Raw genomic sequence first — 16,092 nt, 5'->3', positions numbered from 1 at the left:
GAGGCAAAGTTGGCCCCCGCACCTGATTCTGCAGAGCCAGTGCAGGGCTTCCCAACTGAGCCTTCGGGCCACTCTTTCTCTGGGCCTCTTGACACAAATAGGAGAGCTAGTCTCTGGGTCTGAGCAATGAAACAGCCTCCAGTAGCTACTGGTAGCAGCTCAGGCTGATTGAGTGCTTACTCTGAACCAAGCATTATTTCATCCACACAATGAAGCAGGTGTTTATTATTGCCATTTTACAGAAGAGAAAATAGAGGCTCAGAGCAGATAAAACACTTGCCCAGAGTCACACAGCTGAGAAGCGAGGGAACCAGGACTCCCATGCTCGTGTGTCTGATTCCATGAGCTGGGTGCAAATCCACTGAGCTACCCTGCTTTCTGACTGTCCCACCGAGCTCTGAGGCTGTTAGAACTGGCTATCGTGGGCCAGTGGAAAGGTTGGCCCCAGTGAGGACTTGGGACACGGGTGCTGGTGTACACTGCCCCCATGTGGATCTTCCCAGCCTTCACATTCATAACTTTACTTTCAGACAGAAGACAAGGAATTTGATGACTTAGAAGAGAGGTTCCAGTGGGTGTCTCTGTGTGTGACTGAGCTGAGGAGCAACGTGGCTGCGTACCTGGATAATCTGGAGGTGAGGACCCTGCGGAGTTCGTGGTGGACAAGTCTGGGCTGGGTTCCCTGTGTAGGAGGCATGCGGGGCCCCGCCCATAGCTGGCAAAGGCACCGGCTGCTGGAACCGAACCGATGAGGTTACCTGGCAAGCACCCCTCAGCCCCCGGGGGGCAGCTTCTGAGCCCACTGGGGTTCCTACCGGGCGGGGTCAGAATTCACTGGTGTTAGAGCCCTCCAGAGGGACCCTGCCAGACCAGCACCTAGAGCAGGGAGACACTCAGGTGCCTGCAGGGCCAGGTAGGTCATATTATTGAGTGAAGTGTGCGGGTAGCAGGCAATCCCCTGCAGTAGAAGCCAAATGTTGTCTCTAAGGCTTTTTCAGTAGATTTAAATAGAAAATAATATTTGGAATTTGAATGGCTGGATGAATGCATAAATGAATAAGGTGTAAAGGAGCAGCGTGTACTCAGCTCTGGGGGGGTCACTGCTGTGTGGGAATGTGTCCCCAGTGTGGCCAGTATTTCTGATTTTAAGTTTTTAGAAACCCTGGAAATTCAGAATTTTAGGCAAAATCTCCTGATGTGTCCATGTGAGCAACGACTCCAATAAAGATTTTCTTGGGCTATAACGGGCCCAAGAAAATATATCTCTACAAACTGAATTCAGCCCACAGGGCTGTCAGTATGCATGGCCCTCCGGCGTGTCACTTTCCTCAAGCCCAGATGCCCCCTTCCTCTCGTCATCAGTGGTGACTCATTCCATCCACCCTGCCTCTGTTACGCGGTTTTGTTCCCAGTCACGTCTATTTGCGCAAACCGGCTGGGTCAGAGATGATAATGGGCTCTTTGGATAAAGGGATTTGAGTGGCATTATTGGAAGGACGTAAAAGGAAGGCGGTCGCTGTTCCACGCTCCTCCGTGTGGGGCGATCCCGCTGCCTGTTCATGTTCCATCCTGGGCCCCCCGGGTGGCAGGACCCTGGTATAGCACAGTGGGCCCAAGGGGAGGAGGATGCAGCCACGCCATGGAAATGGGGGGAGGGCCAGTGGGTGTTGGGCCTTGAGAGAGATAAACCAGAGGGACAGGAGAGGGACATCTGGCTTTGCCGGGCAGGATGAATATTTGGAAGCATTAGAGCTGCATTTCCGTAGACGCAGGACTTACACAACAGATACGGCGCTAACACAGAATCCCACGGTGAGAGAGGGATTCCATGTTTTAATCCTCTGAGTCTAGGAAAAGCCTCTTTGCTGGTATGTCTTTAACACATGCAGAACGAGTCTCAGGCTGGGGATCTTCAGCAGGCAATGATAGCCAGATAGTAAAATTTAAGAACATCTTTTTGTTTTTAGAGCAATTATTTGTAGATGCCTGTCTATGACAGTTATTACTGGTTTTCCCTTTATGGTAGCATCACAAGGTGGTTTTGATTTTTTTAAAAAATGCATCCATTTAAATAGGAATGGTTAGTTGGTTTAGAGAAAAGTATTAATAGAACATGTGGAATATGGACATGCCAAAAAAAATCACAAAGGTGACATGCGAATGTGTGCAGTTCAGGAAGTGCTGGAATAGGGAGAAAGATATTGGCTCCGTGTAAGGAGGAACTTTCTAATCATTCATGTTGTGCAAGGATAGAAGGGGCTGTGTGTGTTCCTGTCATGGGGGCGGCGGTGGGGTGGGTAGAGAGCCTGGACAACCTCTTTGGGAGGTACAGAGGAGGGGGATTCAGGCATAAGATGGCCGCGACAGGCCATGATTGGATGTCTCCCCTTGGTCCTGGCTCCAGATTTTCCTCGGATGCAGGCCGCATGAATGCAACCTGGACATCCCCGGGGGGCCCGTGGTGCAATATTGCAACCTGGCCAGAGACCTTCAGCTCGATGCCTTCCTGAAGTTTGTGAGTGGAACTTCTTTCTCCTTTCTTTCTGGTAGGCTCTATAGGTGGCAGAGCCTACAAGAATAATGTTTACATGTCAGGCACTGTACACAACTGTCACATCCATAACCACCTGGGTGGTCAGGAGCATAGAGATTATTATTAGTGCGTTTTCCTGATAAAAACAGCCCGGCTGATGTTTAGTGAGCCTCCCTGTCTGCAGGCACTGTGCTAGGCCCTTTACTTGCTTTGCCTCATTTAATCCTCATGGCATGGCGTTGGGGGTAGATGCTATTAATAGCCCCATTCTGCAGATGGGAGCTGAGGCTCAGCGAGGGCAACCTCTGGGGTTATCTATACAGATGGTCAGGGGCAAGCTTCAATCTGAGCACAAAGACTGCGTTCTTGACCACCACTGTGGACAAAATCTTTTTCAAGATCTTTACATGGTGATGATACTAAGAAGTGACATGTACTGAAGGCCAGTCCCTGCCAGGCACTCTGTTAAGCTCATTACTTGCCTTGTCCCCATTTTTCAGATGGTCAGATTGAGGCCCAGAGAACTTAGGTAACATGCCAAAGGCCACAGCTAGTTGATGGAGGTGGGACTGGAATCCAGGCCCTCCTGCCTCCGGATCCCCTTCTCCCAGCCCCTGCCCTCTGCCCCTCCTTTCCCAACTCCCAAGCTCATCCCTCCCTGCAGAGGCAGCGGCTGGAAGGCCTGGTGTGGCGGCCGCTGTGCAGCCTGGCCAGAGCCCTCGTCGGCCCTCGGAACCTAATCAAGAAGCGTCTGGACAAACTCCTGGACTTTGAGCGGGTGGAAGAGAAGCTGCTGGAGGTGGGCAGCATGACCTACGAGGAGGAGGCCACTCGGCACACGTACCAGGCGCTCAACTCCCTGCTGGTGGCCGAGCTCCCGCAGTTTAACGAGCTGGTCATGCGGTGGCTGGGCCAGATCCTGCGCACGTTCGTGTCCCTCCAGAGGGATCTCGCAAAGCAAGTGCTGCAGAGGGCAGAGGGCAGCATGGCCCAGGTAAGGCCGCCGGGACTGGGGTGCCTCCGGGGAATAGCCGGGCCAGGCCTTGCAGTCCCTTCAGCCAGCTGTTTGCAGGGGCTGGGAGGGAGGGAGGTGGAACCTTCCAAACAAGCCATCAGCACTTAGGAGGAGGCAGTGGAGACCTTCTAGATCTCTCTCTCTTGCCTATTCTGCCTCCACTACTGGAGTCAGACCATGAAAGCAATGATCCGACTGAGACTCAGAAGCAGAAGTTGTTTTGCTGGGAACAGAATAGAACTTGTGATCAGTCCCTGGAGTGTATTGGAAGTTGGTGACAGAGACAGAAGGTCCCTCTACACAGTAAAGAGTAAATGTCTCAAGCCGGTGTTACTACTACTATTACTACTTCTAGCAGCTACTTCTCATGAGTCCACATTGTATACATGTTTGGAGCACTTTCCATGCGTTGTCTCATTTTATCGTCACAGCAACCCTACAGAGTAGGAATTATTATTATCTTCATTTCAAAAATAAAGAAGCCAAGGCACAGAGAGGTTAAGTAGCTTGCCTAAGGCTACACAGCTAATAGCAAGCTTTGAACTTTCTCAGTTCAACTCTAGAGCCTGGGCTCTGAACCACGATGTTCAAGAGCCTGTAAAAGGAGCTGTCGGCTGATAGCATTACTAGGTTCCAAAGAGGTTTGGACAGACCTCCAAATGCAAATGTGGATTTTGGAATTTGAAGACGAGTTGATACAGGAAAGAATGCCCAGCTGCTTCCAGATCTTGCTCTCTAATGTCAACATCAGAGCTGAGTGGCTCCTGGTTCCGACCTTGGGAGCAATTTCAGTACTCTTCATGCCACATGCTGCATCCTGTGTTTCACAGTCCCCAGCTAGGCTTTCCCCCTCCAATTCTTCACATGAAAATTCCTCTGAGATTTGCCTTCCTTACCTGTCACCTCTCCCACCCACAGCCCCACTCCACGCCTGCAGCCCTCCCCTGCAGCACATGGCCGTGTTCCCTTTGCATAGGCCCTTCCTTTCCTGGAATCCCCCTTTCATCCCCCGGGCCTTTCCTGGTGTCTGGCTGTATAGTAGGAGCTTCCCAAATAGGTGACAGATGAATGAGTCTCTCAACAAAGCTCTCAGGATTCCCGAGGGCTGGGACTGTGGGTTTTTCCTGCCTTGGGTTGGCTTTATTCTCAGGCAGGTGGCAGAGATGACTACGGACAACTCCAGGCATCTACCTTCACATCCCATAGTCCAAAGGAAGAGCAACCCCCTCATTCCCAGCCTTCACACGCTAAGTCTGATGGAGGATTCCAGCTGGCCTTGCTCAGTCCCTTGTCCATCCCTTGGACCCATCACTGTAGGCGGGAGGAAGGAGCCCTGACCACCAGTCTTGTAGCTCTGGCACCATGGTGGGCAATGCTGCTGGACCCTCATAGAGGGATACTTTCTTAAAGGAAAGTGGGCCAGGAGGCAAACAAAGCAATAGCTGACCATGACAAAAAGGTGCATCTGAACACACCAGGGGCTAGAGCGTGGGCAGCCAGGTCTCCCTGTCCTCTCTCTCCCAAAGAGGGCTCTCTTGACAGTGCCTGTCGCCACCTAGCTGCCCCACCACCATCTCTCTGAGCCGGCCTTCGGGAAGCTGGTGGAAGACGAGCTAGGCCAGACCAGTAACCAGCTCCGCTCCTTTCAAGAGACCTTCGAGAAAGTGCCGCCACCTCCCACCACGCAGGTAAGTGTTCCTCCCTCCCCGATAAAGACTGTCAGTTCTTCACCTGTCCGTGGGTGAGGCTCAATCTTTCCTTTCCCCTATGTTTTCTGTTACCCATGGAAATGTTTTCTCTTCCTCTCTCTCCATTCTCTGTGCGCCTGCAGGAGCTGGGGAACATACACCCACATGCACACACGTTGCGCATGGCCAGTAAGCAGAAGAGCAGCACAGAACTCTTGGGTCAAGAATAAGAAAACCCACACTTTTTTCTGAGACAGTCTCACTGTCACCCAGGCTGGAGTGCAGTGGCATCATCATAACTCACTGCAACCTCCAACTCCTGGGCTCAAATGATCCTTCTGCCTCAGCCTCCCAAGTAGTTGGGACTAAAGGTACAGGCTGCCATGCCTGGCTAGTTTTTGAATTTTTTGTAGAGATGAGGTCTTGCTATATTGCCCAGGCTGGTATCAAGCTCCTGGCTTCAAGCGATCCTCCTGTCTCGGCTTCCCAAAGTGCTGGGATTACAGGTGTGAGCCACCACACTTGGCCCCCAAATATTTTAATATTAAGTAAAATTAGATACAATAATGGGCAAGGAGGATTAATATCCAAAAACCTGGAACTTCTTCAGATTTGTTGTCAAAATGTATCCTCTTCCCTCCCCAACTTCTAATACTAGCTTCAATACCAGCATTCAAGATGAATAAAATGTTTGAATAAGAAGTCATTCAGATTCCAGTTTTTGCTATGGTATTTTTTGATTGCAAAAGACACTGTTTCAGCTGCCTGATGGTTTACAGTCTCTGGCTGGCCAAATGCTTGTTTGTTTGCTTTATAAGTATTTTCCTCTAGGCCGAGTGCAATGACTCATGCCTATAATCCCAGCACTTTGGGTGGCTGAGGTGGGAGGATCGCTTGAGCCCAGGAATTTGAGGTTACAGTGAGCTATGATTGTGCCACTGCACTCCTGCCTGGATGACAGAATGAGAACTGTCTCTAAAATTTTTTTTTAACTTTTTTAAAAAAAGTATTCCCTATAATATAAGGACAAACATCTTCCAGTCACATGCAGAGTACACCCAGGTAGTCTGTGTCTTAAAGTAACTGAAGCATCTCTAGGGAGAAAGTGCTCCCAGACTCGGCCAGATTTGGGATTTGAGATGTGAAATGAAGGGTGGGGAGACAGCCCCAATGTTCCCCAGAGGGAGAAGGGGGCCCCAGGAACACGGAGAAACGAGAAGGAGCCCAGTGGAGCAGACACAGGTGGGCTTCACACCTGGCCAAGGTGCAGAGAATATCAAAGACCATCAGGGACTAATGTCGCTGCATTTGGGAGGCTGACTCCTCCCAGGCCACAGCTGTCCCCACCTCCTAAACCACCACCGAGAGCTGCGCCCAGCAGCGTTCTCCTGGGGGTGCCTGGGCCCTGTGTCGCAGGGCAAGGGTGCAGACAGTGAAGAACAGAGCAGCCTCTTGGGTGCATCGTGGGAAACTCCTCTCTCTTCCCACTTAAAACAAGTTAAAATAACATTTTTTAAACTGGGAAAGCAATGCATACTTACTGTAGAATAGTTACAAGACACAGAAAGACAAGAAGGAAGAAACCCACGGAAGCATCCGTAATCCCAGTGTGTGTTGCCCACCGGTGGGAAGACACCCCTTTCCCAGCCTCCCACCGCTCCCCACGCACAAACCTCCCAGGAATTCCTGCCGTATTTGACAGAGGGCACAGAACCCGGCAGGAGTGAGGTGCCCCCAGGACAGGAGCAGTCCTGGCGATGTCACTGTGTGCCCTTCCCAGGGCACCCCAGGGGCACTGCTGTTCTCCACGCAGGTGGGGCTGGCCGGGCTGGAGGACGGAGGCCTGTGGTGGCCACGCCACTCTCTGAAGGAAACAACCCCAGCACCCCTGTTCTGAAAACAATTCCCTTTAAGGACCTGCTCCGAAACACTGAGCTCTCCTGGTTCTTAATCCTGACTCAACATCCCCATTGGGGTGGGGACATGGCTGTCTGTGCCCAAATGTCCCTGGAGGGCACCTCTGCTACCTCCTCACACCAACACCTACCCCCATGAAGAACATAGTGAATGTATATGCACACGTGTTGGGGGGAGAAAACAGTAAATATATATTTAGCATATTTAGTTTGTGATTGGTTTTACAGAAAGGGGACAACCACCCCTGAGTCTCTTCTTGTTGATGCTTTTGCTGGAGGCAGTGTCATGGAATGGAAAAACAGGAAATGCCAGGAGATTTTTTGGATGAGCTGAAAGTACCTTTGCATCACTCCCCCCAGCTAGATGGCACTTTCCCTCTGGGCAAAACTGTCCCTGTGTTTCTGCCCCACTGTTCACAAGGCTTCCGGCAGTGGTAGATGCTCCGCAAATACTTGTGGACTGAAAACTCACGAGATGAAAGATAACGTCCGCTCCTTCTGGCCCTGGGCTGGCTATTTAAGATGCCACTTGAGTAGGGCCTGGTGCCCACGTGAGGCTCACAGTCTCATGGGCTTGAAGACCTGTATGAGGCATTTTCCTGGGGGATGACTTAGCTTGATGTATGGGTAGAAATAAGGGCTCAGTCCAAGGAGTTCTATAACTGAGAAATTTCAGAGCTTACATTTGAATTTTTGAGAATTCCCGGAGTTAGAAGTGTCTTCTGAAATGCCATTGGATACTAAGAGCCAGCCACCTACTAGAGAGGGCACTATTGCCCTGATGGGGACGGGCCCTCGAGGGGGTGCAGGTGGGATCGGGCCCAGTGCTCCTGGCTCTCAGCATGTGGGCTTTGACACGTTTATTCAAGCACCTGTGTGTGTCTCTGCCCTCCTCTCCCCAGCCGCCCCGTCCAGGGTCTGAACGCCAGGCGCAGGCTCTCCTGAGCAGGTATGGCCCCGGGAAGCTGTATCAGGTGACAAGCAACATCAGTGGGACTGGGACTCTGGACCTGACTCTGCGGCGGGGCCAAATCGTGGCCCTCCTGCAAAACAAGGACACCAAAGGCAACAGCGGCCGCTGGCTGGTGGACACAGGGGGTACGTGGGCCTTTGCGGGCCCTTCCTCTCTGTCTGGGAGAGCCACCCCACAGAAGCCAGGGGGGAGACATGGGCCCCCTTGTGGACCAAATTCTGGCTGTGCAAAGCCAGGATGGGAACCAGCACAGGTGACAAATGCAGGGCTCGGGACCCAGTCAGCTTAGGGTGACTCAGTGGAGCATGAAACACCAACAGGAGGAATTCAGTCTTTCATTGCAAGGTCCATCAGCAAGCACCTACTGTGTGCTGGGTGCCGTGGTCATTAGATGAGGACCTGCCCCAGGGGCTATCAAGGTGGACAGAGATAGATGGAGAGAACCCAGCACCCCCTGCGAGAGGGGGATACGCACAGAGGAGGGCTCAGATCCCGGCCACAGGACAGAAGTCTGACATCTGGAATGAGGGAAGTGATTATCCTGCCTCCTCTCTACTGGCCGTGGCCTTGGGGTGTGCGGCCCAGGTCTGGGTGCCCCAGCGTAACCAGGCTGGAGGCAAGTGGCACCACGAACCCAGGAAAAGACGGCCCAGCAGAGCATCTTCCAAAGAGGGGCATGTGCCCCCCCAGATGAGAGTCGCACAGGATTATTGTGGGGGGATCCACAGATAGGTTTCCCCCTTCAGACAGTTTATGATAATTGTTACTTAAGTATTTTAACATATCTTAGAAAAATATATAACTAGTCCACAAGCCCATGATTAAAATCGTATAATTGTATAGTACAAGACCAAATTTTAAAAAGTGAGTCAATGAAAAAACTCAAGAAGGTGGTACAAATCAGACAGCCATCAGGAAACAGCACTTTCATGATGTAAGCTGGGAACAAGGGAATGGGTACTAAGCAAGGCCCCAGGGCCAAGAGGGCTGGGTTTGGATTCCAACTCTGCCACTTTACTGTGTGATCTTGGGAGGTCATAGAGCTTCTCTGAGCTTGGCTGGTTCAATGTAAAATGCAGACAACACCCACCTGTGAAGACTGGGTAATCAAGTGCTGGTGCTGGCACCTAGCAAGCCCGGAAAGTGATAGCCATGCGTAACGACAGCAACCGGAGCAGCACTGGAGTAGCTGCCACAGGAGGAGGCTCTGGGGCTGCTTGGGAAGGAGAAAGGCACTCTCTGCCTCCTGGGAAAGGCAGTCCTAGGGAGAGGAAGTGGCTTTGCTCTGGGTGGCCACCAGAGGGGTGTCCCAGGATGAACTTTTTATCTCTGTCAGAGCTGATCAAATGGAGTGGGCTGCCAAGCAAGGAATGAGCCGCCTGTCACTGGGGGTGTGCAAGCAGAAGCTAGAGATCGTGTGTGCAGGGACAGGGGACTGAAGTTCCTAGATGACCTTTTCTGGTCCTCTTGGGTGCTGAGGAGCTGTGTTGGAGGCATTCACAGCCACTGACTTTCCCCACCACCGAAAGGGACAGGAAGATGGCCTGTAGCCCATAACCTTCTGCTTGTCCCCTAGGACAACGGGGGTATGTGTCAGCTGGGAAACTGCAGCCGTACCGCACAGTCCCCAGTGAGGAGGAGCTCAGAGGGCAGGCGAGGCCGCACGAGGACTCCCGACGTCTAACACCAGAGCCCACCCGGGCCCCAGTGCTCTCTGTCCCCACCATGACCCAGGTGAGTCTGGGAGGGGCTAGGGGCTTGCCTCCCCTTGGCCACCTGCCCTGGGGCCTGGATTTTCCTCCTCTGTCAACATCTGTGCCCCGCCCATCTGGAGGAGCCACCCTGTGAGGCTGGGGCCTCCATCAGTGTCCCTGCCTGTGTCCTGGCCGGGGGTGGGACCTGGAAAAAGTGGCCTCCCACCCTGCACAGCAGCTCCAGAGAGCCAACCCCTTGTCCCCCACCAGCAGGGCAAGCGGGACTCGTTCACCCATTCATTCATTCATGCATTCATTCATTCACCCATGCATTCATGCATTCATTCAGTACCTGCCAGGCACTGTACTAGATGAGAGATACAATGATGAACAAAAGCAAATCATGGTCTTTGCCTTCCTCAGACTTGTGATCTGGGGTGGAGAAAACAGTGATTAATAAAATAACTGCCTGAATAACTGTGAAGTTAACAGCAGAGATAACTACCAGAGCCCTAGGTGTGGAGAGGTCCAGGAAAGGTTTTGCTGAGAAGAATGATGCTTTTTCTCAGCCAGGAAAGGTGAGAAGGAATTAATTGGATAAAGGGGCTTTACTGGGGCACAGATGGGAAGAGCTTTCTGGAAAGCATGCTCAGCACGTGCAAAGGCCCTGTGACAGGAGAGCGCAGGGGGCGTGTAAGGATCTGAATGAAGTCAGGGAAGTGTGGCCAGGGAAGAGGGAGTGATGGGCTGCTCGAGGGGCTGGCAGCGACGGGCCATGAGCCTTGTGGCCTTGAGGCGGCAGCGTTTCTCTGAAACACAGTGGGAACGTGTACGTGCATGTTCATAGCAGCATTCTTCATAACAGCCCCAGAGTAGGAGCAACCCAAGTGTCCATCAGCATGAATGGATGAGCACAGTGAGGTCTATCCATACAATGGAATATTACTCGGCCGTAAAAAGGAATGGAGTGCTGATGGCTGCCACAGCACGGGTGAGCCTTGAACACTAGGGCTAAGTGGGCGAAGACAGACACCAAAGGCCACATCCCGTGTGATCCCACCTATAGGGATGTCCAGAAGAGGCCAACGCACAGGGGCAGAAGGTGGCTTAGAGGCTGGCAGGGGTTCAGGGAAGGGGGATGGGGAGTGACTGCCGACTGGTATGAGGTTTCTTCTTGGGGTGATGAAAATGCTCTGGAATTAAACAGTGGTGATGGTTGCACATATCTGTGAATATACTAAAAACTGCTGGATTATACACTTCAAAAGGGTGAATGTTACGATGTGGGAATTATATTTCCACAAAAAAAGGGAAGCTGTTGAGGGGTTTGGCTTTGCAGGGACGGAATCCTTGCGTGGGGAAGAAGCTCAGTGGGGTCGTTGTAGGGACTGGATGCAATAGAAAAGCCGGCTGGACATGTTGTGAACCTCCCTAAAGGGGGCTGCTCCCATGGTTACCGTCAGCAGTCAAGGGTGAGCGTCCCAGGCCAGGCACGAGTAACAGGAAGGATCGGACAGAGAGGGCTTGCAGCGGAGAGACACGGATGTCTCGGGCCAGGGCGCAGGGGGAGCCTGCAGCGGGCTGCAGGGACGTCTGGCGATGCCTTGGTGTGTAGCTTGTGCCACGCCCACCGGAAGGCTCTCAGGCCAGCATCCTCCTGCAGCAGCCAGAAGCAGTGCACCAGGCTGCAACGGACTCACAAAGACCCCACCCCACTGATCACCCACCTCAGCCCCTCTGAGGAAGGGAATGAGGTTGCCCCTGCAGCCCAGCTCTGGTCAGTGTGGGTAGGGTTTCAGGGAACCCCCCACCCAGGGGTTCACGTAAGTTCAGCTGTTTATCTGCCCAGACGTATCAGCTGCTTCCTCGTTGTTCCTGCGCTGCTCTGTGGGACTCACGTGGGATCATCCTAATCCTGCCACGCTGCTAATGTTCCTGAGGCTTGGCCATCAGTACCAGCAGGAATGTGTTAAAAAGAAAGAAGAAAAAAAGAAGCAGGCAGTCTGCATTTATTGAGCCCCTGCTGTGTACCAGGCTCTGTGTGAAGCCCTACGCATGCCTCATTCATTAACTTCCTTCAGTGACCCAGGGGGAGGATATCATTACTTCCATTTTGCAGATGAGGAAACTGATGCCCAGAGAAGTTTAATATTAGCCTAATAAATGCCCTCCCCTCCAATTTTTCTCTCCAGTCAGCGCTTGTCCCTAAAAAAGTAACCAAGTCACCCAAACTCCTCTCTCTACTCCAAGCTGGGAAACTAGCCCGGGCAGATGAAACCCTTAGATCTGGAGAGGGGTGGGCAGCTGCAGCAGTGGATCAAGAACCCCTGTTCTGAGGTCAGACAGGCCTAGCTTCGCTGCTGTGTGATTTTGAATAAGTTCCTTAACTTCTCTGATCCTCAATTTCCTTATCTGAAAAATGAGGTAATTAGAAGGATAAAACTGTTGTAAAAACCAAAACCCAGTAAAGTGCTGGAACAGTGCCAGTCACCTAGCAAGTATTAGCTGTGGTACTGGCAGATGTGGCCATTGTCCTTAGCACAAAGGGTGGACTTGGGAGGTGATGCCCGGCAGTGGGGACCAGAGCCGGGTGGGATAGGAACAGGATAAACAGCCTCTCCGGATTGAGTTTGTCTGTCTGCCCACCGTGACCATTCCTGTGTCACTCCCGTGTGTTTCAGGTGGTGGCAGCTTACCCCTTTGTGGCCAGAAGCAGCCATGAAGTGAGCCTGCAGGCAGGCCAGCCTGTGACCGTCCTGGAGGCCCAGGACAAGAAGGGGAACCCGGAGTGGAGCCTGGTGGAAGTGAACGGACAGAGGGGATACGTGCCTTCCGGCTTCCTGGCCAGGGCCCCAAGCCCAGCTCCGTGGGGCTGGAGTCCGCCGTCTTAGGGTGCCCTCCGTGGAGCCCACATTGCCAAGGGATGGGGGCACCCAGAGACTGTGAGCCTGGACAGAAAAGAAGCAAAGAAAAGGTGGGAGTGGAAGGGAAGAGTGGGCCAGGTGGGTGAAGGGCACCCAGAAGGCAGCCAGAAGAGGTGGGGGGACTTGCAGAGCACTTGGCGTAGGTGGACACAGAAGGTGCCAGGCAGGACGGCTCATTATGTCTGCGCAAAGAAGCCATTCCAGCCCGGGGCCACAGCGCCCTGGACAGCAGGCCACAGCTGTGGCCAGACATACTGTGCGTCCCTCTGGGCCTGCCCGACCGTGGGAGCAGGTGAATGTGAACATGAGCTGTGTGCTGTGTGGCTGCAGGCCGCCTGGCCGGGCAGTTCACTTGCCGCGAGTGGTGTCGGGGGAAGAGCCCAGACTACCAGTCGGCTTTGATTTCTCCGTGCTGGGAGCTGAGTTCCCGCGGGCAGTGAAGCGCTGGCAGCCCTCTCCCGCAGGGAAGCCATGGCGTGTGCGACTCAGTGGAGAGGTTCCCAGGAGACTCCTGGCTGGGCCTGGGAATGGGTGTGACCAAGTCACAGTTCTGGAATATGTGTAGGCAAATTCAGAAGCTGTTCCAAGGAAGAGGGGATTTTGACGGTGTGTTAAGGAGGGTGTGTGAGGCTGTTGGCTGTTTTCCCTGCACCAGGGACAAAGGGGTATGCAAATCATAGAGGAAACTATGAAGTAGTAAAGGCCTGGTGGGTGGGGAGGTTAGGCAATGGCTTGTTTCCTGTTTCTGGCTAGAAGGGGCACCAGGGGCAGCCCCCAGTGGGTTCAGAGTGCCTCTGAGGGCCAAGAGGCAGTGGCAGATGTGATGCCAGTTGGCTGTGGGACCTTAGACACAGGGCACAACCTCAGTTTTCCCATCCAGAAAGCCCTACCTCGCAGGTTGCGTCGAGAATGATGTGAAGCCAACCGTGGGGAGGCTCCTTGTAAACTCTGAACCGTGATACGAATGTAAATGCTGTCGTTGTGTCAGGATGGCCCCAGCCATCAGCTGGCAGGACTGGCAAGCGGAAGCGTCCACGCGGCCACTCCCCACGCCTGTGTCCCAGGCAGCACACGTTGCTAATCAACATGGCGTCCCTTCCTATAACCCAGGATCTACCTCGGAGTCCCTCTCAATACTGCTTTCTAGTTAGCCGTCTCTTAAACTGGGTAAGTGAGTCATCCCTTTCCAGAACCTGGAAGTTGGAGGCCCTCAAAGACTGTCCCTATTTGCAAGGAAGACTGGCGCAACGGGGCCATGCTGGGTGCAGTCGCTGCGGGATCGTCACCTCTGGGCTGTTGCTTTGGGCGAAGATAAATTGTGAGACTCACAGAAAGGGGCAAAGGTAATCCAGTGTGGTCTTTACGCAACGTACACAGTTTGGAACCAACCCAAGTCAGGGTGTATATAAAACAGGCGGCAGTTTAGATTTATTTCCAGGAACACCTCTATGTTCTAACTATAGTGCCTAAAGCTATGTGCTCTGGTTTTTGAAGAGCTTTTAAGAAATATATACATGTCTGTGTCAGACAGTCTGTAACGTGCCTCCTCTGGGCTTGTTAAAGCATGAAGACTCTGCATAATACGAGAGAAACTCTGCCCCCACGATCCCTTTCTCAGCACCAAATTCATTTTATAGGAGCTCTTGACTCATTTTCCTTTCTCTTTCCTGCTCAGATTTCTGATAAAAATAGAAGCATAGGGGAACAGATAATAAAATAGGAAATCCACTGTGGGCTCCGCAGATGCTTGCTGAGAGCCTGTCGTGTGCTTCTGGCGCAGAGGTTCTCAGTGTGGCTGCTCAGCTGTAGTTACCTGGCAGCTCTCAACTATGGCAAAAGCCAGGGTCCCTCCCACCCAGAGATGCTGATGAAATTGGCCTGGGATCTGGCTCGGACCTCAGAAATGCAGACAGCTGCCCAGGTGCTTCTAAAGTGTAGCCAGGGGGGTTGAAGACCTCTGCCCTAGAAACACAGTGGTGGACAGGTAGAGCTGGGGTCAGAGGTGGCCGTGAACTCTCACCTAGCATGTGCCTAGCAGAGCTTTGCACTAGCTGTTTCAAACAGGCAGCTTCAGAGGCAGTTTGAAATGGAACAGCCTGTTCTGTCAGGTCCCAGAATGTATATTTATTAAGTGCCATTAAAAGGGACCTGAACAAAATTGGATGTCTCGTAGGCATAAGGGAGGAAAATGAAACATACTTGGAACCAAGTCTGTCTCATGAAGGGAAAATAAAAACGTATTCAGTAGCACATGGGTTATGGTTTCTCATAGACCAGGGGATAAGATTAAAAGTCACTGAGGGGTGGGAAAATGCATATTGAGAAGTTGGAGAATGTCTGTATTTTCTCCAGGGGACTCTGCATAATGTGCCTTTTCACCCTCCGAATGCCTAGAACCATTGTACTGTGTCTTACTGATTTCACTGTTGGGCTGCCACGTACTAAACTTGCTCAGATATTTGCCTGTGAACTGAACAAGACTTGCAGGAGTGGAAGACTGATTCGCAAGGGGACCCCTTGCTTCCTGCGATGGAGTGAGAACTCTTAAACCCTTTGGCCCCCAACTCAGTTTTCTATATGAGGACAAGATTGCAATATCAAAAGAAAAACAAATGAATTCTTGGTTAATATGATGAGCCCTGGCTCAGTGAGGAACTGATGTGAACTGCTGGAAATAAAAGATTTCAAAGATGTAAATGTCACTGGCATTCGTGTGACTCTAACTGTTGGGTAGTGAGATGCCCCAGCATGTCACTGGTTTTCTGGTCACTTGCTGTATATCAAAGTGGCACCTTGTTCACTCCGGTGTTCATTTAACAAGTACGCACACCCTTCATGCCTCCAGGAGCTGGGCTGAGCTGCTGAGAACGCAGGAACAAGTCAGACAGAGGAGGCCCTGTCCTCCCAGAGCCCACAGTCTGGTGAGGGAGACAGACAAGTCAGCAGTCACTTACATGTGGTGTAAGTGTCAGGATGCGGCAGTAGCAGGTGCCATGCCGGCCCAGGGGTGGGGCCTGCCTCTGAGTCAGACTTGGTGGCCAAGGAAGGCTTCCTGGAAGAAGTGATATCCAAGCTGAGGGTAGCTGGGATTAGGTGAAGCTGGCAGAGCGGGCACATGCAGAGGCCCAGAGGTGACAAGTGTGGCGTGTCAGGGAACTGAGATGCTGTAGAGCCAAAATGCAGGGCCTGTATGGGTGTGTTAGCAGGCACAGTAGAGAGCTCAGCACAGTGAGTAGCCTTGGGTTTTTATTCTGAAGGCTGTGGGGGCCACTAAAGGGTTTGAGGTGGAGGAGTGGCATGCTCTGGGGGTTATTTTAGGAGCTCACCAGGCTCTGGCTGCGTGCCTCTT

At 52.4% G+C, this 16,092-nt stretch overlaps 1 protein-coding gene across 1 annotated transcript in view; it reads left to right on the top strand.

Moving 5' to 3' along the window:
* Positions 1-15,440, top strand: part of ARHGEF37 (Rho guanine nucleotide exchange factor 37) — a 45,522-nt gene extending 30,082 nt beyond the window's left edge. Inside the window, exons 7-13 of the mRNA XM_045551401.1 lie at positions 531-635; positions 2,405-2,515; positions 3,198-3,527; positions 5,108-5,236; positions 8,055-8,250; positions 9,702-9,859; positions 12,501-15,440. Of these exons, the coding sequence (XP_045407357.1) occupies positions 531-635; positions 2,405-2,515; positions 3,198-3,527; positions 5,108-5,236; positions 8,055-8,250; positions 9,702-9,859; positions 12,501-12,710 (1,239 nt within the window). The 3' untranslated portion in view covers positions 12,711-15,440. The remainder of the gene's footprint in view (positions 1-530; positions 636-2,404; positions 2,516-3,197; positions 3,528-5,107; positions 5,237-8,054; positions 8,251-9,701; positions 9,860-12,500) is intronic.
* The last annotated feature ends 652 nt before the right edge of the window (positions 15,441-16,092 follow it).

This window comes from Lemur catta, chromosome 5 (assembly GCF_020740605.2).
Source record: "Lemur catta isolate mLemCat1 chromosome 5, mLemCat1.pri, whole genome shotgun sequence".
Taxonomy (NCBI): domain Eukaryota; kingdom Metazoa; phylum Chordata; class Mammalia; order Primates; family Lemuridae; genus Lemur; species Lemur catta.
This window is presented reverse-complemented; position numbering and strand designations above follow the sequence as displayed.